The sequence below is a fragment of the Oncorhynchus mykiss genome, chromosome 11, assembly GCF_013265735.2.
Source record: "Oncorhynchus mykiss isolate Arlee chromosome 11, USDA_OmykA_1.1, whole genome shotgun sequence".
Lineage (NCBI taxonomy): Eukaryota > Metazoa > Chordata > Actinopteri > Salmoniformes > Salmonidae > Oncorhynchus > Oncorhynchus mykiss.
This window is the reverse complement of record NC_048575.1, coordinates 15,988,155-16,008,842: the sequence shown is the minus strand read 5'-3', so window position 1 is coordinate 16,008,842 and position 20,688 is coordinate 15,988,155. Positions and strand designations below refer to the sequence as shown.

Sequence of the window (20,688 nt, the reverse complement as noted above, 5' to 3'; positions counted from 1 at the left end):
CTCTCTGTCTCTTTCTCAAACACAAACTTCCTCTCTCAGAGTAAGAGATCTTGTCACAGATCAGTATAACCTGACTGATCAATTTCCAGGGTTAGGGTTAGTTAGCATAACCAGTCTGTTTGTGGTGACTGATCCATTTCCAGGGATACGGTTAGGGTTAGTTAGTATAACCCGTTTGTGTGATCCATCTCCAGGTACACAGCGGTGGTGATGCCTGTCCTCTACAACACCACACACAGCTCCAGGAAGCGGGTCTCGGTCATGATCGCGACAGTGTGGATCCTGGCCTTTGCTGTATCCTGCCCCCTGCTGTTCGGATTTAACACATCAGGTGAGACACGTGAGTACAGGTGAGACACACCCACACCCCCTCGCGCCAACACAGTTTGAAATTAACCACTATCCAGTGAGCCCCTATACCCTTTGAAAACTGCCTCCCTAGCCAGTGAGTCAGTTCTTGATTGTAGTGAATGATCTCTATTACTCAGTGTGTGTTGTTTCTCTCCATATGTCAATTAAGTCCAGGCTTTTTCAGAAATTCACCAAATTGTTCACACCAATGTTAGGTCTATGGGGTAATCTATCAGTCTCATTATAATAAACCATATTAAAATCCCCACCAACTATAATCTGACTGGATGGATATTTTCTCAGAGTGATTTGTGATAAGAGATTTGGAGGACTAGAACAGGATCCATACACATTACACAACACAAATCTGTCAATGTGGTTGATGACCGCTACTAGCCAATGTCCATTGGTGTCCATGTGAGTAAACAAAAATGTCCCTTTGAAATTGTGTGCTAAAATTGCAACCCCAGCTGCATGATTAGTCCCGTGGACAAGAAAATGTCACTGCCCCGCTGATTTTTATTAATCTAAATTTCGTATTCGTATTTTTTTTTAGGTATAATTTAAACAAAAGAATTGAACTGCATTGTTGGTTAAGGGCTTGTAAGTAAGCATTTCACTGTAAGACACCTGTCGTATTCAGCGCATGTGACACATTTTATTTGATTGCTTTTTTCCAAAATTAAAAAAAAAGTCCTCTTTGCATGAATGTGTTTCTTGAACGAATATAAGATATAAGATATAGACGAATATAAGATCAGGCGTTCATGATCGAATTGCTGCAAAGAAACCACTACTAAAGAACACCAATAATAAGAAGAGACTTGCTTGTGCCTAGAAACATGAGCAATGGACTTTAGACCACTGGAAATCTGTCCTTCGTTCTGATGAGACTAAATTTGCGATTTTTGGTTCCAACAGCCGTGTCTTTGTGAGACGCAGAGTAGCTGAACGGATGATCTCCGCATGTGTGGTTCGCACCGTGAAGCTTGGAGGAGGAGGTATGATGGTGTGGGGATGCTTTGCTGGTGGCACTGTCAGTGATTTATTTAGAATTCAAGGCACACAACCAGCATGGCTACCACAGCATTCTGCAGCAGTACACCATCCCATCTGGTTTGCGCTTATTGGGACTATCATTTGTTTTTCAACTGGACAATGACCCAACACACCTCCAGGCTGTGTAAGGGCTATTTGACCAAGATGAAGAGTGATGGAGTGCTGGATCAGATGACCTGGGCTCTACAATCACCTGACCTCAACCCAATTGAGATGATTTGGGATGAGTTGGACCGCAGAGAGAAGGAAAAACAGCCAACAAGTGCTCAGCATATGTGGGAACTCCTTCAAGACTGTTGGAAAAGCATTCCAGGTGAAGCTGGTTGAGAGAATGCCAATAGTGTGCAAAGTTGTCATCAAGGCAAAGGGTGGCTACTTTGAAGAATCTCAATTATAAAATACATTTTGACCTGTTTAATGGTTCTTTGAGTTTGACTTTGAGTTTATTTTATTTTTACAGGGACAGTGCACATTAATCAACGTTTCAGTAAAAGTGCCGGTTTTAGCCAGCCGGCTAATTTTCAACCACAGTCCCTGGGCAGGTTATTAAAAACAATGACAATATAGACAATAGCAACATAGGACAAGCAAGACATAGCATACAGACAGAGCAACATAGGACAAGCAAGACGTAGCATACAGACCGAGCAACAGCAAGACAAAATTCATAAAAGCATCAAAGTGTTTCCACACCTCACAAGTTACAGACAACAGACATGGAAAGTGGCAACACACAGCTAGGGACCATGTTCACAAATCTGATTGACTTCAAGCATTTTGTGAAAGTGTGATATGTGGTGCAGTTATGTGTGTCTGATGGCAGTGTATTCCAGACATGGGAAGCTCTCACAGAGAAAACGGATTTACTAAAGGTGCTTTTCTTTAAGGGAACTATACAGTCACCTCTCATGGCAGACCTTGTGGATCTGCTGCCATATGTTTGTGTTTTCTGTTTAACAAAAATACTGAGTGGAGGGGGAGCCAGGCCATTTAGGATCTTGAATACAAGACATGCATCGGTGTATTGCACAAGATTTTCCCAACTCAGGAGTTCATGCTTTCTGAGGATGTAACAGTGATGATGGCTATTGGGCTTCCTATCAAGCACTTTGAGAGCCTGTTTGTAGACAGACTGAATAGGTCTTAATGTTGTACAGCAAGCTTGGGCCCAACTAGTCAAGCAGTATGTTAAGTGGGGGAGTATCATAGATTTGAAGTACAGTTTTGCTACCTCTGTAGTCAAACAATTTCGTATTAGTCGGAAATTAGCTAGGTTGAATTTGGTTATTTGAATTACCTTTTTCACATGCTTTTTAAAAGAGAGGTTAGAATCAAGTATGATGCCAAGGTACTTAAAATCAGATACCACCTGGAGCTTCTCCCCTGACACATATACATCTGGCTCGGTAGCATCTGTTGCCCTCTTTGTGAAGAACATGCAAACAGTTTTTTTCACATTGAGATGCAAACACGAGTCACTGAGCCACTTTGTAACCTGGACCATTACAGTAGTGAGTTCTTGTGCAGCTTGTTGTTTGCACTTTCCATGCACATATATCACTGTATCATCTGCATACATTTGAACTTCAGACCCAGTACAGACAGAAGGCAGATCATTAATGTACAGGCTGAACAGGAGGGGCCCCAGTATTGACCCTTGGGGTACGTCCACATCATAGCTAAGAGTGGGCGACAGCTCTTTGCTCAGTCTGACACACTGAGTTCTGCCTTCAACGTATGATTTCATCCATCTCAAGGCATCGGAGGAAAAGTTTAACTTGGACAATTTTGTGATGAGAATCTCATGGTTAACAGTATCAAAGCCTTCCTTAGGTCCAGTAACACAGCCCCAACAACGCCCCCTTTGTCCATCTTGGACTTCACATTTTCCAGAAGAAAGCAGTTGGCCGTTTCTGTGGAGTGTTTCGCTCTGAAGACAAACTGCATGGAGTGTAATGTGAAGGGGCTGTTGTTGAGGTGGGCAATCAGTTGTTCTGCTACACACTTTTCAACAACCTTTTGACACCACAGGTAGTATACTAATGGGCCTGTAGTGACTCACGTCAGCAAGGTCGCCTGATTTAAAGATGGCCATTATTATGGCCGACTTCCATACCCTTGGAAACACCCCGAGACCAATAGATGTGTTGGTGACCTTAGTAATGGGACCAATGAGTGACTCTTTGTAGTTTTTAAGAAAGGTAGAGGTCAGCCCAAACACATCATTGGCTTTAGAGTTCTTTAGTGAGCTAATCACCTTGTTCACCTTAGTGAGCTAATCACCTTGTTCATCATTTACTAGCATAATTTACTACATTATTCCATATGTGTTATTTTATAGTTTTGATGTCTTCACTATTGTTCTATTGTTCTATAATGTAGAAAATAGTAAAAATAAAGGAAAACCCTGGAATGAGTAGGTGTTCTAAACTTTTGATTGGTACTGTAGGTCCATTAACTTTTCTATATATTTTCTATTTGGTTTAAGTTTACACTGAAAGCGTTTCTCCATCCCTGTAACACTGGTATAAATGATTCAAATCAAATCAAATTTTATTTGTCACGTACACATGGTTAGCAGATGTTAATGTGAGTGTAGCGAAATGCTTGTGCTTCTAGTTCCGACAATGCAGTAATAACCAACAAGTAATCTAGCTAACAATTCCAAAACTACTACCTTATAGACACAAGTGTAAGGGGATAAAGAATATGTACATAAAGATATATGAATGAGTGATGGTGCAGAGCGGCATAGGCAAGATACAGTAGATGGTATCGAGTACAGTATATACATATGAGATGAGTATGTAAACAAAGTGGCATAGTTAAAGTGGCTAGTGATACATGTATTACATAAAGATGCAGTAGATGATATAGAGTACAGTATATACGTATACATATGAGATGAATAATGTAGGGTATGTAAACATTATATAAGGTAGCATTGTTTAAAGTGGCTAGTGATATATTTTACATAATTTCCCATCAATTCCCATTATTAAAGTGGCTGGAGTTGAGTCAGTGTGTTGGCAGCAGCCACTCAATGTTAGTGGTGGCTGTTTAACAGTCTGATGGCCTTGAGATAGAAGCTGTTTTTCAGTCTCTCGGTCCCAGCTTTGATGCACCTGTACTGACCTCGCCTTCTGGATGATAGCGGGGTGAACAGGCAGTGGCTCGGGTGGTTGTTGTCCTTGATGATCTTTATGGCCTTCCTGTGACATCGGGTGGTGTAGGTGTACTGGAGGGCAGGTAGTTTGCCCCCGGTGATGCGTTGTGCAGACCTCACTACCCTCTGGAGAGCCTTACGGTTGTGGGCGGAGCAGTTGCCGTACTAGGCGGTGATACAGCCCGCCAGGATGCTCTCAATTGTGCATCTGTAGAAGTTTGTGAGTGCTTTTGGTGACAAGCCGAATTTCTTCAGCCTCCTGAGGTTGAAGAGGCGCTGCTGCGCCTTCTTCACGATGCTGTCTGTGTGGGTGGACCAATTCAGTTTGTCTGTGATGTGTATGCCGAGGAACTTAAAACTTGCTACCCTCTCCACTACTGTTCCATCGATGTGGATAGGGGGGTGTTCCCTCTGCTGTTTCCTGAAGTCCGCAATCATCTCCTTAGTTTTGTTGATGTTGAGTGTGAGGTTATTTTCCTGACACCACACTCCGAGGGCCCTCACCTCCTTCCTGTAGGCCGTCTCGTCGTTGTTGGTAATCAAGCCTACCACTGTTGTGTCGTCCGCAAACTTGATGATTGAGTTGGAGGCGTGCGTGGCCACGCAGTCGTGGGTGAACTGGGAGTACAGGAGAGGGCTCAGAACGCACCCTTGTGGGGCCCCAGTGTTGAGTATCAGCAGGGTGGAGATGTTGTTGCCTACCCTCACCACCTGGGGGCGGCCCGTCAGGAAGTCCAGTACCTAGTTGCACAGGGCGGGGTCGAGACCCAGGGTCTCGAGCTTGATGACGAGCTTGGAGGGTACTATGGTGTTAAATGCCGAGCTGTAGTCGATGAACAGCATTCTCACATAGGTATTCCTCTTGTCCAGATGGGTTAGGGCAGTGTGCAGTGTGGTTGAGATTGCATCGTCTGTGGACCTATTTGGGCGGTAAGCAAATTGGAGTGGGTCTAGGGTGTCAGGTAGGGTGGAGGTGATATGGTCCTTGACTAGTCTCTCAAAGCACTTCATGATGACGGAAGTGAGTGCTACGGGGCGGTAGTCGTTTAGCTCAGTTACCTTAGCTTTCTTGGGAACAGGAACAATGGTGGCCCTCTTGAAGCATGTGGGAACAGCAGACTGGGATAGGGATTTATTGAATATGTCCGTAAACACACCAGCCAGCTGGTCTGCGCATGCTCTGAGGGCGCGGCTGGGGATGCCATCTGGGCCTGCGGGGCTGGTTTTCTTTTTGTAATCCGTGATTGACTGTAGACCCTGCCACATACCTCTTGTGTCTGAGCCGTTGAATTGAGATTCTACTTTGTCTCTATACTGACGCTTAGCTTGTTTGATTGCCGGGATCAGACGCAGGAATGGGTCATAGGGTTTGTTATTGTACCAAAATTACGGCTTGCCGTAAAAATGCACGGGAACGAATGTCACGCCCTGACCTTAGAGCTTTTTACGTCTTTATTTTGGTTTGGTCAGGGTGTGATTTGGGTGGGCATTCTATGTTCTTTTTTCTATGTTTTTGTATTTCTTTGTTTTGGCCGGGTATGGTTCTCAATCAGGGACAGCTGTCTATCGTTGTCTCTGATTGGGAACCATACTTAGGTAGCTTTTTCCCACATATGTTTTGTGGGTAGTTGTTTTCTGTTTTGTGTCTGCACCAGACAGAACTGTTTTCTTTTGTTCCATTTTGTTATTTTGTCTCAGTGTTCAGTTTAAATAAATGATCATGAACACGTACCACGCTGCGCTTTGATCCACTCCTTCTTCATGCAACGACGAGCGTTACAACGAAGGCGAAACAAACACTATACAAAAACACAGGGTTGAAACCCAAAACAAAAGAGTGAGGAGTACCTCGAATAAATAACACACGCGCACAATGATTAACACACGGGACGAGACCCGTAATCATCTGCGCAATCCACAATGGCACGGAAGCCAAAACAAACAGCACAGGTACTCACACGCACCAACGGACATTGTAACAGTAATGTACAGCCCAATGGACACCAAAGGGCACACTTATACGAGTACTAATCAGTGGGAAGTAATGAATGTTCCGGAGGGATCCGAAACCTTGCAGCTTGGGTCCCGACCCACAGCTTGGGAACCACTGGACTAGATGTTCAGCTCATATCAGGATCAGGGGCGTACTGTAAGTGTTTAGTAATTAGACCATGGTTGTGTTCTCCGAACGGTTGTTTTCTTCTTCCTCAGGCGACCCGACGGTGTGCTCCATCTCCAACCCTGACTTTGTGATCTACTCGTCGGTGGTGTCCTTCTACCTGCCCTTCACTGTCACCCTGCTGGTGTACGTCCGCATCTATGTCTTCCTACGGAAAAGGAGGAAGAGGATCGCCTTCCGCCAGGCCAGAAGTGGAAAGGTCCAGCCAGGCTCGGCCCTGCCCTCAGTGGTGAGAACACATCCAAATGGTCCCACAGTGATAGTGCAAATGTACATTGAAGTGAGTGCATACCCTCATACATCTGCACATCGGTGTAAGGATTTCCTTACACATGAGATGGCAATCTCAATGGGACTCACATAGATAAATGAATGATAAAGCACTACACGCTCACATCAACATTCCACTCATGAATAGCCAATGTCACAAGTGGCATCTGTCATGTGACACAACCACAATGAAATGTTTACCACCATCATACAGAGATCTTGGAGAGATCTGATGTAGAGAGGAGGTCATCCAGCTATTAGGCTTGTCGTGGTTGCAGGAGGAGGGATGATGATATAACCACTCCATGGAGTTGTGCTGAGGTCCGTGCTGCTCTCTAGGTGGCCGGCTCCATGTGATGTGTAGAAAGGAGCGTATCTGTGATGTGAGAGCTGGGCGAAGAGGCTCAGTTCTACTCATTTGTCAGTTCATGTTATACGATCATGTGGGATCTGAGGATCCGTGGGCTTGTTGGAGTTCCTTTGATCATTACATTCATGTTCAGGCAGGTTTCAGGGTCATTTCCATCACACTAGAGGTGACTGTAAGGTCATGCCCATAATGTGACGGTAGCAGGTGGAAGGATAGTTTATGTTACAGTCCGCTCTTTACCGGCTTAGAAATCACAATGTCAAATAAATGGTAATTACATGGTAATTATAAACTAATTACTGTTTTGTTTAATTGGGATTCATTAAAATAGGAGCCATTATGTTGTATTTAGTTCCAAAGGGTGCCAATTGTTACCACATAATGTCTTAGTAAATACCAAGCAACACCATCTGGAGGGGAAGTCAAATAAAGAGAATTGAATCAGTGACATTGGGACTGGTTATAAGATCAGACCCTTCGTTTGAGCAGCGGGTAGCAGGATCATTTCCAGTCATTGAGCCCAGGTTTGATCATATCCATTATGGGTCGTTTGTGTTATCGAATCACGTCCTAGGAGACATCTGGGATGAGGGAACTAACGGTGCTGTTTGGGAATGTTGGAACAGGATTTAGTTCCAGCTAACTGGAGAAAAATGTGATATGGAGAGAAAAGCTTTCAATGCTGTCCTGATGTATTTTTATTTTGATATAAATGGAATGCAATTTTTTCTCCCCATCCAATTTCAATATAGTCAATCAGAGATTAGAGCAATATTATCTGCAACACAGCAGGCAAAGACGTTAAGAACTTGAGGAATCTGGTTTAAGGTGTTCGAGAGCCCTGTGCTACGTGGTATAGTTAACAGCTACTATATTGACAGATGGATGGATGGGGGAATGGGTGCTAAGATAGATTTGTTTACCTTTTGAAGGATGAGTCAGGTGTGATATTTCCTCTCTGCCAATCCTCTCTCCCTCCTTCTCTCCCTCCCTCCGTCTTGCCTCCTGTGTGTTTAGGGACAGTTTGAAATTTACTGGGGTGGGGGGGTTAGGGGTCCAAAATAGGGGAGGGTTGACTAACTTTTGTTTTGCTTTGGTGAGGGTTGTGTATTGTTTCATTGGGCAAAGAGGATGGTAGTGCATTTTTTTCCCTTGTTAACCTGTCTAGGACTGGGGTTCAACAGCCAATGAAATTGCAGGGCGCCAAATACAAATCAAAAGAAATCTCATAAATCAAATTTCTCAAACACAAGTATTAGGCACCATTTTAAAGATAAAATTCTCGTTAATCCAGCCAAAGTGTCTGATTTCAAAAATGCTTTACAGCGAAAGCTCCACAAACGATTATGTCAGGTCATCACCAACTCACAGAAAAACCCAGCCATTTTTCCAGCCAAAGAGAGGAGTCACAAAAAGCACAAATAGAGATAAAATTAATCACTAACCTTTGATGATCTTCATCAAATGACACTTAATGGACTTCATGTTACACAATACTTGTTTGTTTTGTTCGGTAATGTTCATATTTATATTCAAAAATCTTATTTTACATTGGCGTGTTACGTTCAGTAGTTCCTAAACATGCAGTGATATTGCAGAGAGCCACATGAATTCACATAAATATTTATAAATGTCAATGAAAATGCAATTTTTAGACATGGAAATATAGATACACTTCTCCTTAATGCAACCACTGTGTCAGATTTCAAAAAAACTTTACGGAAAAAGCATCATCTGAGAACGGCGCTCAGAGCCCAAACCAGCCAGAGAAAAATCCGCCATGTTGGTCAACATTATTCATAAACAGCATTATAAATATTCACTTACCTTTGATGATCTTAATCAGAATGCACTCCCAGAAATCGCAGTTCCACAATAAATGCTTGTTTTGTTCGATAATGTCCAACATTTATGTCCATTTATGTCCAATAGCTTCTTTTGCTAGGCCGTTTGGTAAACAAATCCAATTGCGCGATCTGGTCCTTTCGGACGAAACGTTCAAAAAGTTATATTACAGGTCAAAGAAACTTGTCAAACTAAGCGTAGAATCAATCTTTAGGATGTTTTTATCATAAAAGTTCAATAATGTTCCAACCGGAGAATTCCATTGTCTGTTGAAAAGCAATGGAACGACAGCTACCTCTCAAGTGAAAGCGCGTAACTGAGAACGAGGCTGTAGGCAGAACACTGACTCAAAGAGCTCCCATCCGGTCCCACATCACATGAGAAGCCTAAAACAACGTTCTAAATACGGTTGACATCTAGTGGAAGCCTTAGGAAGTGCAACATAACCAATATCCCACTGTGTATTCAAGACGGGTGAGTTAAAAAAACTACAAACCTCAGATTTCCCACTTCCTGTTTGAGTTCTGTTATACTCACAGACATCATTCAAGCAGTTTTAGACACTTCAGATTGTTTTCTATCCAATACAAATAATAATATGTATATATTAGCATCTAAGACTGAGTAGGAGGCAGTTCACTCTGGGCACGCTAATCATCCAAAAGTGAAAATGCTGCCCCCTATCTCAAAGAAGTTAACATTCGCTCTTTTGCAGGTTTACTATATAATTTATCCATACAGCCAAGTTTCCTCATCTGCTTGCATGCACCTCCACTATATCAAGGTGTTTTGGTACTTCCTTTATGCACTACGCTTTTCTGTGTGCTAATTTTTACTATACCACAGGTCAATATGGTCTAGCAGTCTGTCTATCCTGCCCTCTATTCACCATTCATAGTGACAATAGGAGTTGGTGGCTCATTTCTCCAGATCTGCAATAGGCTAACTAGCAATCATACCACAGGTAAAAGCATTCAAAGCTGCATACATTTTCAATATGAATCCACAAGAACAAATAGGAATAGCTGATAGGCAGCGGAGAGGCCAGTTGCATCATTGCGCATGAAAGAACAGTGAAGACATGAGACACACAGCTGAAAAAGCTCCCCTATTGATCTTGTTTAGGGACAATACAATTATCCTAACAAAACTAGCCTACAACACCACAATGCAATTAATAATTGCAATATTGTATTTAAGTGAGTACAAAATTATACTCTAGGCTGCAGTGAAAATACCTTATTTACATAAGTATTCAGACCCTTTGCTATGAGACTCGAAATTGAGCTCAGGTGCATCCTGTTTCCATGGATCATCCTTGAGATGTTTCTACAACTTGATTGGTGTCCACCAGTGTTAAATTCAATTGATTGTACATAATTTGGAAAGGCACACGCCTTTTGTCCCACAGTTGACAGCGCATGTCAGAGCAAAAACCAAGCCATGAGGTTGAAGGAATTGTCCGTAGAGCTCCGAGACAGGATTGATCTGGGGAAGGGTATCAAAACATTTCCGCAGCATTGAAGGTCCCGAAGAAGGCAGTGGCCTCCATCATTCTTAAATGGAAGAAGTTTGGAACCACCAAGACTCTTCCTAAAGCTGGCCGACCGGTAAAAACGGGGCAATCAGGGGAGAAGGGCCTCGGTCAGGGAGGTGACCAAGAACCCAATGGACACTGACAGAGCTCCAGAGTTCCTCTGTGGAGATGGGAGAACCTTCCAGAAGGACAACCATCTCTGCAGCACCAATCAGGCCTTTATGGTAGAGTAGCCAGACGGAAGCCACTCCTCAGTTGAAGGCACATGACAGCCCGCTTGTAGTTTGCCAAAAGGCACCTAAAGGACTCTCAGATCACAAGAAACAAGATTCTCTAGTCTGATGAAACCAAGATTGAACTCTTTGGCCTAAATGCCAAGCGTCATTTCTGGAGGAAACCCGGCACCATACCTACGATGAAGCATGGTGATGGCAGCATCATGCTGTGGGGATGTTTTTCAGTGGCAGGGACTGGGAGAATAGTCAGGATTGATTGAAAGAGGAACAGAGCAAAGTACAGAGAGATCCTTGATGAAAACCTGCTCCAGAGCGCTCAGTCAAGGGGTCTGAATACTTTCCCAATGCACTGTATATATACAGTATGTATATATTTTGTAACTGACAAATAAAATCAATCCAAACTGTGCAGCGGCCATTTGATAAATGGAAACAGACCTCGGTTACTGGGTAGGCCTACAAGGCAGGGAGGGATGTATTTTCTGTTTGTCGAGATTGACATAGTCTATCATGGTATTGAAAACGCATACCATGATTTTGAAGAACCTGAAGTCGTTATGCTTTGTGTGGTGCATTGGCACAGAAACCTGTTGGTGGAAAATGAGTTGTTTATATTATTCTAAATATGGCATCATAATTGTGATAATCTGATATCCCCATAGCTGATCATTGTCTGGCTCTGATTGTAGTGTAGGACTAATGAAACAGGCAGGGAGATTGAACTCATCCTTGGTGGTGGGCGAACCCTCAACCTCCTGGCCCGTATCCCTTTGCGGCATCGACTATGCCACAAAAGCATGCTGAAGTGGCAAAGTCGATATCCACGACTATAAACACAGGGTCGCTAGGATTATTATTTGTGGTCGTAAACATTATTTTGAGTTAATTCTATGAGGGTAAATTTCAAACTGTCCCTTACATGTTGCAAGATGAGTCAGTCATCATGTGTATCCCTCTCTCCATCTCTCTCATGCCCCATTCATCCCTCTCTCGTTCCATTCATCCCTTTCTCTCTCCCTTCATTCCCCTCTCCCAGGAGACGTGTCTGCAGGAGGAAACCCCCAAGGAGAAGAGAGACCTGTCTCCCATCAGGATCAAAGTGGTAAGAGTAGTGTGTATATGTGTGTGTGTGTATATGTGTGTGTCTGAGTGCGTGTGTGTGTGTATATCTGAGTCCATGCGTGTATGTCTTTATGCGGTCTGCATGTAGGTGCTTGTTTATGTTGGAAAGTATGAGAGGGTAAAGTACACTTTTAGAAGGAAAGGAGCCTGGGAGAACCTTTTGGGGTTCTAAAAATTGCCACACAGGGAACCTTTCCAGTTCAAAAAGGTTCCTCGAGGAACCTCTCTGAAAAGAGGAATCCCTGTGTAAAGGTTGAAACTGGAACCTTTTTGTGATGGGAGGGGTTCCATTTTTTACCTTTTTAATAATATATTGTAGAGGTGGCAGCCTATCAGAAGGTATGGCTTTCAAATAGTTATTTTTGGCCAAACGTTAGAGTAAATCTCATTCCTGTTTATCATGTTAAGTTTGAACATATTCTCCTTGAATATTTATGCATATTACGTATTCTAATATAATATTAATGATATTAACATTGCTGATTATATATAGTAATAAAGTGTTAACTATTCCAACTTCGGGATTTGAGTAGACTCTTGAAGAACCGAGGGTATGTTTACACAGGCAGCCCAATTCTGATTATTTAAATTGGCCGTTTGACCAACCAAAGGTGCAAATATGAACAATTGACTAGCAACTAGCAATGGTTCCTTTAGGAACTACAGGGGTTCCTTGAGGATCTCCAGGGTTTCTTGAGTCACCACTAATACTAAGAGTGTGTGTGAGATAGACAGCTTCGAGGCAGATAGATAGACAACCTGAGTTTTTGGATGGGTATTCAAGCTGCACTGTTGTTGGTTTAAACAGAATCTAAATAACTCACGACTTTCAATGAATCAGGTGGCAAATTCAGATATTCTTGGCTGTGAGTGTCTGTTCTCTTTTTAGCACTGTGTGTGTGTGTGTGTGTGTGTGTGTGTGTGTGTGTGTGTGTGTGTGTGTGTGTGTGTGTGTGTGTGTGTGTGTGTGTGTGTGTGTGTGTGTGTGTGTGTGTGTCATTACTTTGTCTTAGCCCCAGGGCTGAGAGGAAGCTGAAAATCTGAATTATGAAGCTCCTCTCCTCGCCTACTGCCTCTAAACTGCGATCCCAATCTTAAAGTTTTGCGCTTTATTTGTCACACCAGCTCGCGCATAATCAACAAATGACTTCAAAGATGGAGAAAATGACAAGCTTTAATTTCCTACTGAGAACAGGGCTGCGAGGCTCGGCTGTTAGACGTGTGTTCAGATTGACAGGTGGAAACATGAGAAACAGGAAGGAGCAGTGAACTAGGAAGGGCCGGGGTCTCTGAAAGTATGGGGTGGAGATCAGGTACACGTCCAGAATCAGGAGTAAATGTCAGGGAATCCTGTCACCTGGTGTCCCAGGTCTGAAAAAGTCCCTGATTAGAGGGGAAATATGAAAGCAAACAGTGTTGCAGACCTTAATCTGCATACCCCCATCCCCTCCCTCTGGAATCAGACAAGGGGTTGTTTTTGGACCAGATCAACAGTAGGGTCATTGATCAGCACCTTCAGATATGACTGACTGTGTGTTCCTTCCAGGAGAGTGTGGAGCCGGCAGTGCCCCCTAAAACTCACCTCCTGTCGGGGTGCCTGAGGCGTAAGCGTACCCGGACGGCCCCTGTGGAGAACACTCTGCTGCCCCCAGTGGACATCCAGAACTACTGCAGCATCAGCCACGCCTCCTGTGGCCGCACCGAGCACGAACAGGACCGTGCCGAAGAAGAGGAGGAGTTGGCCAAAGAGAGAGCGCGTAGACCCGTGAGAAGGAGCTGTGAGGTCAAGGAGTTGTCCAATGGACGCATTCACACGGCCCTCCGCCCCACCCCCTGCTCCCAGTCCCTGGCCGGCCAACAACAACAACAACATGGAATCAGGAGCATGCAGAACAGGGAGAAGAAGGCTACGCAGATGCTGGCCATTGTTCTTGGTAAGAAGTAGTACTCTCTCTATTAGGACTATCACCATGTATATTATTCATTCATCTCTATGAACTCTACCACGTGATTTGATTGAGAACACATGGACAACATGGGGAAGAGTGGAAAGGAGAGGAGAGACAAAGTAGTCAAATGGGTCAATCAGAAGCTTGGGATGATAGACTGTGAATACTGTTGTAGAATACTGGGGTTATGGACATGGGGGTCAGAGGTCAGAATCACTCTCCCTCCCAGATCTATTCCCGCCATTATAACACCATTTTACTCTGCAGAATAATAGAACAATGTCTCCAGAGCCATACAATACCATCAGTTATAATTCATTACCTTCACTGCTGGGTGCCTAGCACTAGTTTGTCTTCAGTTCTAGTGAGACTTTATTAAATCAGAACAGACCATGGTAAAGCTGAAATGTAAATTGGATGGGTGGATCTAAATATAGATATGTAAATTGCATGGATGGATCTAAAGATAGATATGTAAATTGGACGGGTGGATCTAAATATAGATATGTAAATTGGGTGGGTGGATCTAAAGATAGATATCCACTTTATGAGGTGAAACACCTGCAGTAGCACCTTACCATTCTATTTTTCTTTCACTCACACGCAAGCGCACACGCACAGACACATGTATACACACCTGCACACACGCATGCACCGCACACACACATACACACACAAACATACACACTGTAATGATTAGCGGATGTTGTTAGCCTCCATTGGTCCAGGCTGTTCATTGTGAGAGCTGGCATGTTGGCGAGTCCATGCCCTACTGAGTGAGACTGAAGCTAATCAGAGGTGTCTGCTTAATTAGACAGAAGAGTCACGTACGCACACATACCACACAAACACACACACACAGAGAGAGCAGATGTCCTCAGCCTGACACACTCCCTAGCTTCTCTGGCCTAGAGAGAATTGGATCGGTCAGCCATGTCACATGACTTGGACGACTTTGAACTGTGGGGGAGCCACTTTCTGAATTCCAAATCGACACCTAGCCCGCGGTATCTTAATTTGATCACTCTGTTGTCGGTGAGAATTTTTCTGCGTCGTCAAATGAGCCCGTGATTTACATAAATTCACTAAAACCCTGCAGTTCTCTTTCTCAATCACTCGCTTAACACTAAAGCACCAGAAAGAATACATTTCCTACTACTAGGTCCTACTGTAGGTCCTACTACTGCGACATTCAAATGTACAGTATCTTAAAATCTATAGGGGCGCTATTTCATTATTGGATAAAAAACGTTCCCGTTTTAAGCGCAATATATTGTCACGAAAAGATGCTCGACTATGCATATTATTGACAGTTTTGGAAAGAAAACACTCTGAAGTTTCAGAATCTGCAAAGATATTGTCTGTGAGTGCCCCAGAACTCATTCTACAGGCGAAACCAAGATGAAACGTAAAACAGGAAATGAGCAGAATTTCTGAAGCTCTGTTTTCTAATGTCTCCTTATATGGCTGTGAATGCGACAGGAATAAGCTTAGACCTTCTGCCGTTTCCCCAAGATGTCGGCAGCATTGTGACGTATTTGTAGGCATATCATTGGAAGATTGACCATAAGAGACTACATTTTCCAAGTGTCCGCCTGGTGTCCTGCGTCGAAATTGGTGCGCAACGCCAGGTGCAAGTATTTTTCCATTTGATAGAGAGGAGAAACCAGGCTTCCACGAACGATATATCATCGAAGAGATATGTGAAAAACACCTTGAGGATTGATTCTAAACAACGTTTGCCATGTTTTCAGTCGATATTATGGAGTTAATTTGGAAAAAAGTTCGCGTTTTGAGGACTGAATTTTCGTTTTTTTTTGGTAGCCAAATGTGATGTAAAAAACGGAGCTATTTCTAATACACAAAGAATCTTTTTGGAAAAACTGAGCATTTGCTATCTAACTGAGAGTCTCCTCATTGAAAACATCCGAAGTTCTTCAAAGGTACATTATTTTATTTTAAGGCTTTTCTTGTTTTTGTTGAAATGTTGCCTGCTGGATGCTAACGCTAATGCTAACGCTAAATGCTACGCTAGCTAGCTACTGTTACACAAATGATTGTTTTCCTATGGTTGAGAAGCATATTTTGAAAATCTGAGATGACAGTGTTGTTTACAAAAGGCTAAGCTTGAGAGATGGCATATTTATTTCATTTCATTTGCGATTTTCATGAATAGTTAACGTTGCGTTATGGTAATGAGCTTGAGTCTGTATTCACGATCCCGGATCCGGGATGGGGAGATCAGAGAGGTTTTAAATGCAGCCATACACATCAACAACCACTGTTTTATAAAGCTTAAAGAGATTGAAGGGAATCTTAAGCACTTACAAATCCGTAAGATATTGTTGAATTGGAATTCATAACATACAGTGCCTTCAGAAAGTATTCACACCTCTTGACTTTTTCCACATGTTGTTGTCTTACGGCCTTTAACATGTATTAAATTGAGACTTTGTGTCACTGGGCTACACGCAAAATACCCCATCATGTCAAAGTGGAATTATGTTTTTAGACATTTTTACAAATTCATTAAAAATGAAAAGCTGAAATGTCTTGAGTCAATAAGTATTCAACCCCTTTGATATGGCAAACCTAAACAATATCAGGAGTAGAAATGGGCTTAACAAGGCACATAATAAATTGCTCTGTGTGCAAAAATAGTGTTTACCTCATCACTGTACCCCACACGTATAATTATCTGTAAGGTCCCTCTTTCGAGTAGTGAATTTCAAACACAGACATTGAATATCCAATGAGCACGTTGAAGTCAGTGGAGGCTGCTGAGGGCAGGAGGGCTCATAAGAATGACTGGAAAGGAGCAAATGAAATGGCATCAAACACATGGTTTCCATGTGTGTAATGTATCTGATACCTTTCCACCTATTCTGCTCCAGTCATTACCACGAGCCTGTCCTCCCCAATTAAGGTACCACCAACCAAGTTAAAGTTGAAGTTATTCATTTGGATGGTGTATCAATACACCCTATCACTCCAAAGATACAGTTGTCCTTCCTAACTCAGTTGCCAGAGAGGAAGGAAACCGCTCAAGGATTTCACCACAAGGCCAGTGGTGACTTTAAAACAGTTACAGAGTCTAATCTTTGTGATAGGAGAAAACTGAGGATGGATCAACAACATTGTATTCACTCCACAATACTAACCGAAATGACAAAGTGAAAAGAAGGAAGCTTGTAAAGAATAAAAATATTCCAAAACATGCGTTCGGTTTGCAATAAGGCACTAAAGTAATAATGCAAAAAATGTGGCAAATGTATGTCCTTAATACAAAGTGTTATGTTTGGACCAAATCCAATACAGCACATCACTGAGTACCACTCTTCATATTCTCAGGCATGGTTGTGGCTGCATCATGTTATAGATGTGCTTGTCGTCGGCAAGGACTAGGCAGTTTTTTATGATACAAAGAAACAGAATAGAGCTAAGCACATGCAAAATCCTAAAGGAAAACCTGGTTCAGTCTGCTTTCCAACAGACACTGGGATATGAATTCACCTTTCAGCAGGACAATAACCTGAAACACAAGGCCAAATCTACATTGAATGTTCCTGAGTGGTCTAGTTACAGTTTTGACTTAAATTGGCTTGAAGATCTATGGCAATATTTAAAAATGGCTGTCTAGCAATGATTAACAACTAACTTGACAGATCTTAAAGAATTCTTTAAGGAATAATATTGTACAATCCAGGTGTGCAAAGCTCTTAGAGACTTACCCAGAAAGACTCACAGCGCTGAATTGCTGCTAAAGGTGATTCTAACATGTATTGACTCAGGGGTGTGAATACTTATGTAAATTAGATATTTCTGTATTTCATTTTCATAAATTAGCAAAAATGTAAAAAACATGTTTTCACTTTGTTGCTATGGGGTAGTGTGTATAGATGGGTGAGATGTATTTTACTTGATTTTTCATCCGTTTTGAATTCAGGCTGTAACACAACAAAATATGGAAGAAGTCGAGAGGTAAGAACACTTTCTGAAGGCACTGTATAATTTTTTTGCAGGGCTTAATACATATGAAATTGTTTACAAAACTTTCAAAACTACTGGCAGAAATGATACGAAACCTTTATAACGCATCTTTAATGACACAAGCGATATTGGTCTCTCCACTATGACGTACAAGTGTATCCGAAATTCAATTGGACTCTAAACAACTAGTTTCCCATTAGAAATGATCACTTTTATGATAATAATCAAATCCTCCTGCTGCAGGGTTATTTTACTCCTTCAAAGAAACCGGTCAAATTAAGATCCTACATAAAGGAACATCCTACATTAAGATCTGTACATAAAGTGTCTATGGGGGTATGGGTCTACTTGGAATTCTGTCAGTGTGTTGAAGTTGCTGTGTGTTAACTTGCTGGAGGATGTTTGTATAGGAGCATAAGTTAAACCCATTAACCCTGTAGACCAGGCTTGCTCTCTGTGGCTGCTGTAGCATGCGTTAGCTGACCGTAAGGCTAATGTATACACCACACACTGTACAGGTTCATGAGAAATGAAAGTGTTTGAAGTCATAATTCTGACTCCCTCTCTTTTACTTTTTCACTCCCTCCTCTTTATCTCGTTCGATCTCTCGTTCTGTCCCCCCCTCTCTCTCCATCCCTTTCTCTCTCTCTCTCTCTCTGTCCATCATGCTCTCCCTCTTCCCTCTTCCCCATCCATATCTCCTAATCCCTCCCCCTCTTTCTCCATCCCTCTTGCTCTCTCCATCGCTCTCTCTCCATCCCTCCACCTCTCTCTCCCCCTTCCTTCCCTCTCTCTCTCCATCCTTCCATCTCTCCCTCCCCTGTCTCTCTCTCTCTCTCCATCCCTTTCTCTCCCCCTCCCCCCCCCCTCTCTCTCTCCATGACTTTCTCTCTCTATCTCTCCCTCCCCCTTCCCTCCCTCTCTCTCTCCATCACTCTCTCTCTCTCTCTCTCCATCTTCCAGGAGTGTTCCTGATCTGCTGGCTGCCGTTCTTCGTGACTCACATCCTGAACACCCACTGCAGGACATGTCGTATTCCCCCGGAGCTCTACAGCGCCTTCACCTGGCTGGGCTATGTCAACAGCGCCCTCAACCCTGTCATCTACACCACCTTCAACATTGAGTTCAGACGCGCCTTCATCAAGATCCTCAGCTGCTGAGAACAGAGTTGGTCCGGCATGACCATGTCAGGCTAATGGCCAGGCACCTGAACTGTACTGGACCTTGGGCCCGGCATACCTGAGTATGAATAAGACGCATGAGTCATGGCCTGAGCCTGACTGCATATTATCAGGGGCAATGACTCTACTTCAATAAGATCATCTGCTGCTGAGAGGCCAATAGGTCCATCATAACCATGTCAGGCAAGGCTTATGACCTGTACTGGACCTTAGGCCCGGCACACCTGATGTGCACACCTGAGCATGGATAATGGATACAGTACCTGAGCCATGGATACATGAGCCATGACCCGTTCATCTTTAGGGTCAATGACTCGTCTTCATTGAAATCATCTCCAGCTGAGAGGACAGATCCATAAAGACCATGTCTGACCATGCTCTTCCACTGAACCTCTCAGCACACTATAGCACACCTGAGCAAGGACTCTCTGACGGTAACACAGGCCCTGCACACCTGAGCTGAACTACAGGTACCGTATCAGACTTGGCTGCTAGTTAGCTGGGCAAGGACCTGCTCTACCTGTGTTATACTGTACACAGCGGGCAGAGGACATGAAGGGAGGATATGGGAGTTAAATTCAAACCATACAAATTACTGCTACAATACTGGTGATTCAGAGGTGGGGGAAATACTTGTATAGAGAAAAGAGGACAAATGCAACAAAGGAAATGAAGAGAAGTAGAGTTCCACACATCCATATGACACAATGTACAGCCATCAAAAGACACTGAATGCCCTTTCCCTGCTGCCTAATGCAGGGGAATTCAACCGGAGGTACTGCAGGGGCTCCGTGACAATAAATACAAAATAAAGTGGAAGAAAAAATAAAGTGGAAGAAATACAATTTTGATTTAAATGTTGTTGTGACTATCCCTAGCAACAACAGATGAAACATTTTTTATGACATACTTCTTCCACATTTTGTTGTGTTACAGCTTGAATTTAAAATTGATTCAATTTAGATTTTTTTTGTTGTCAATGACCTACACACAATACAATAATAATGGCAAAGTGGAATTATGTTTTTAGAAATTTGTACACATTAATAAAAAATGAAAATCTGAAATGTCTTGACTCAGTAGGTGTTCAACCCCTTTGTTATGGCAAGCCAAAATAAGTTCAGGAGTACGAATTTGCCTAACAAGGATTTTTGAATGACTACCTCATCTTTGTACCCCAGCCGAGCAGTGAATTTCGAACACAGATTCAACCACAAAGACCAGGGAGGTTTTCCAATACCTCACAAAGAAGGAAACCTATTGGTAGATAGGTAAAAAAAAAGGAAAAAAAAGCAGACACTGAATATCCCTTTGAGCATGTTGAAGTTATTAATGACACTTTGGATGGTGTATCAATACACCCAGTCACTACCCAGATACAGGCGTCCTTTCTAACTCAGTTGCCGGAGAGGAAGGAAACCGCTCAGGGATTT

At 42.9% G+C, this 20,688-nt stretch overlaps 1 protein-coding gene across 1 annotated transcript in view; it reads left to right on the top strand.

The window, feature by feature from the left end:
- Nucleotides 1–20,261, top strand: part of drd3 (dopamine receptor D3) — a 41,871-nt gene extending 21,610 nt beyond the window's left edge. The window contains exons 3-7 of the mRNA XM_021620317.2: nt 195–331; nt 6,788–6,984; nt 12,050–12,115; nt 13,682–14,069; nt 19,038–20,261. Coding sequence (XP_021475992.2) covers nt 195–331; nt 6,788–6,984; nt 12,050–12,115; nt 13,682–14,069; nt 19,038–19,234 — 985 coding nt within the window. The 3' untranslated portion in view covers nt 19,235–20,261. The remainder of the gene's footprint in view (nt 1–194; nt 332–6,787; nt 6,985–12,049; nt 12,116–13,681; nt 14,070–19,037) is intronic.
- The last annotated feature ends 427 nt before the right edge of the window (nt 20,262–20,688 follow it).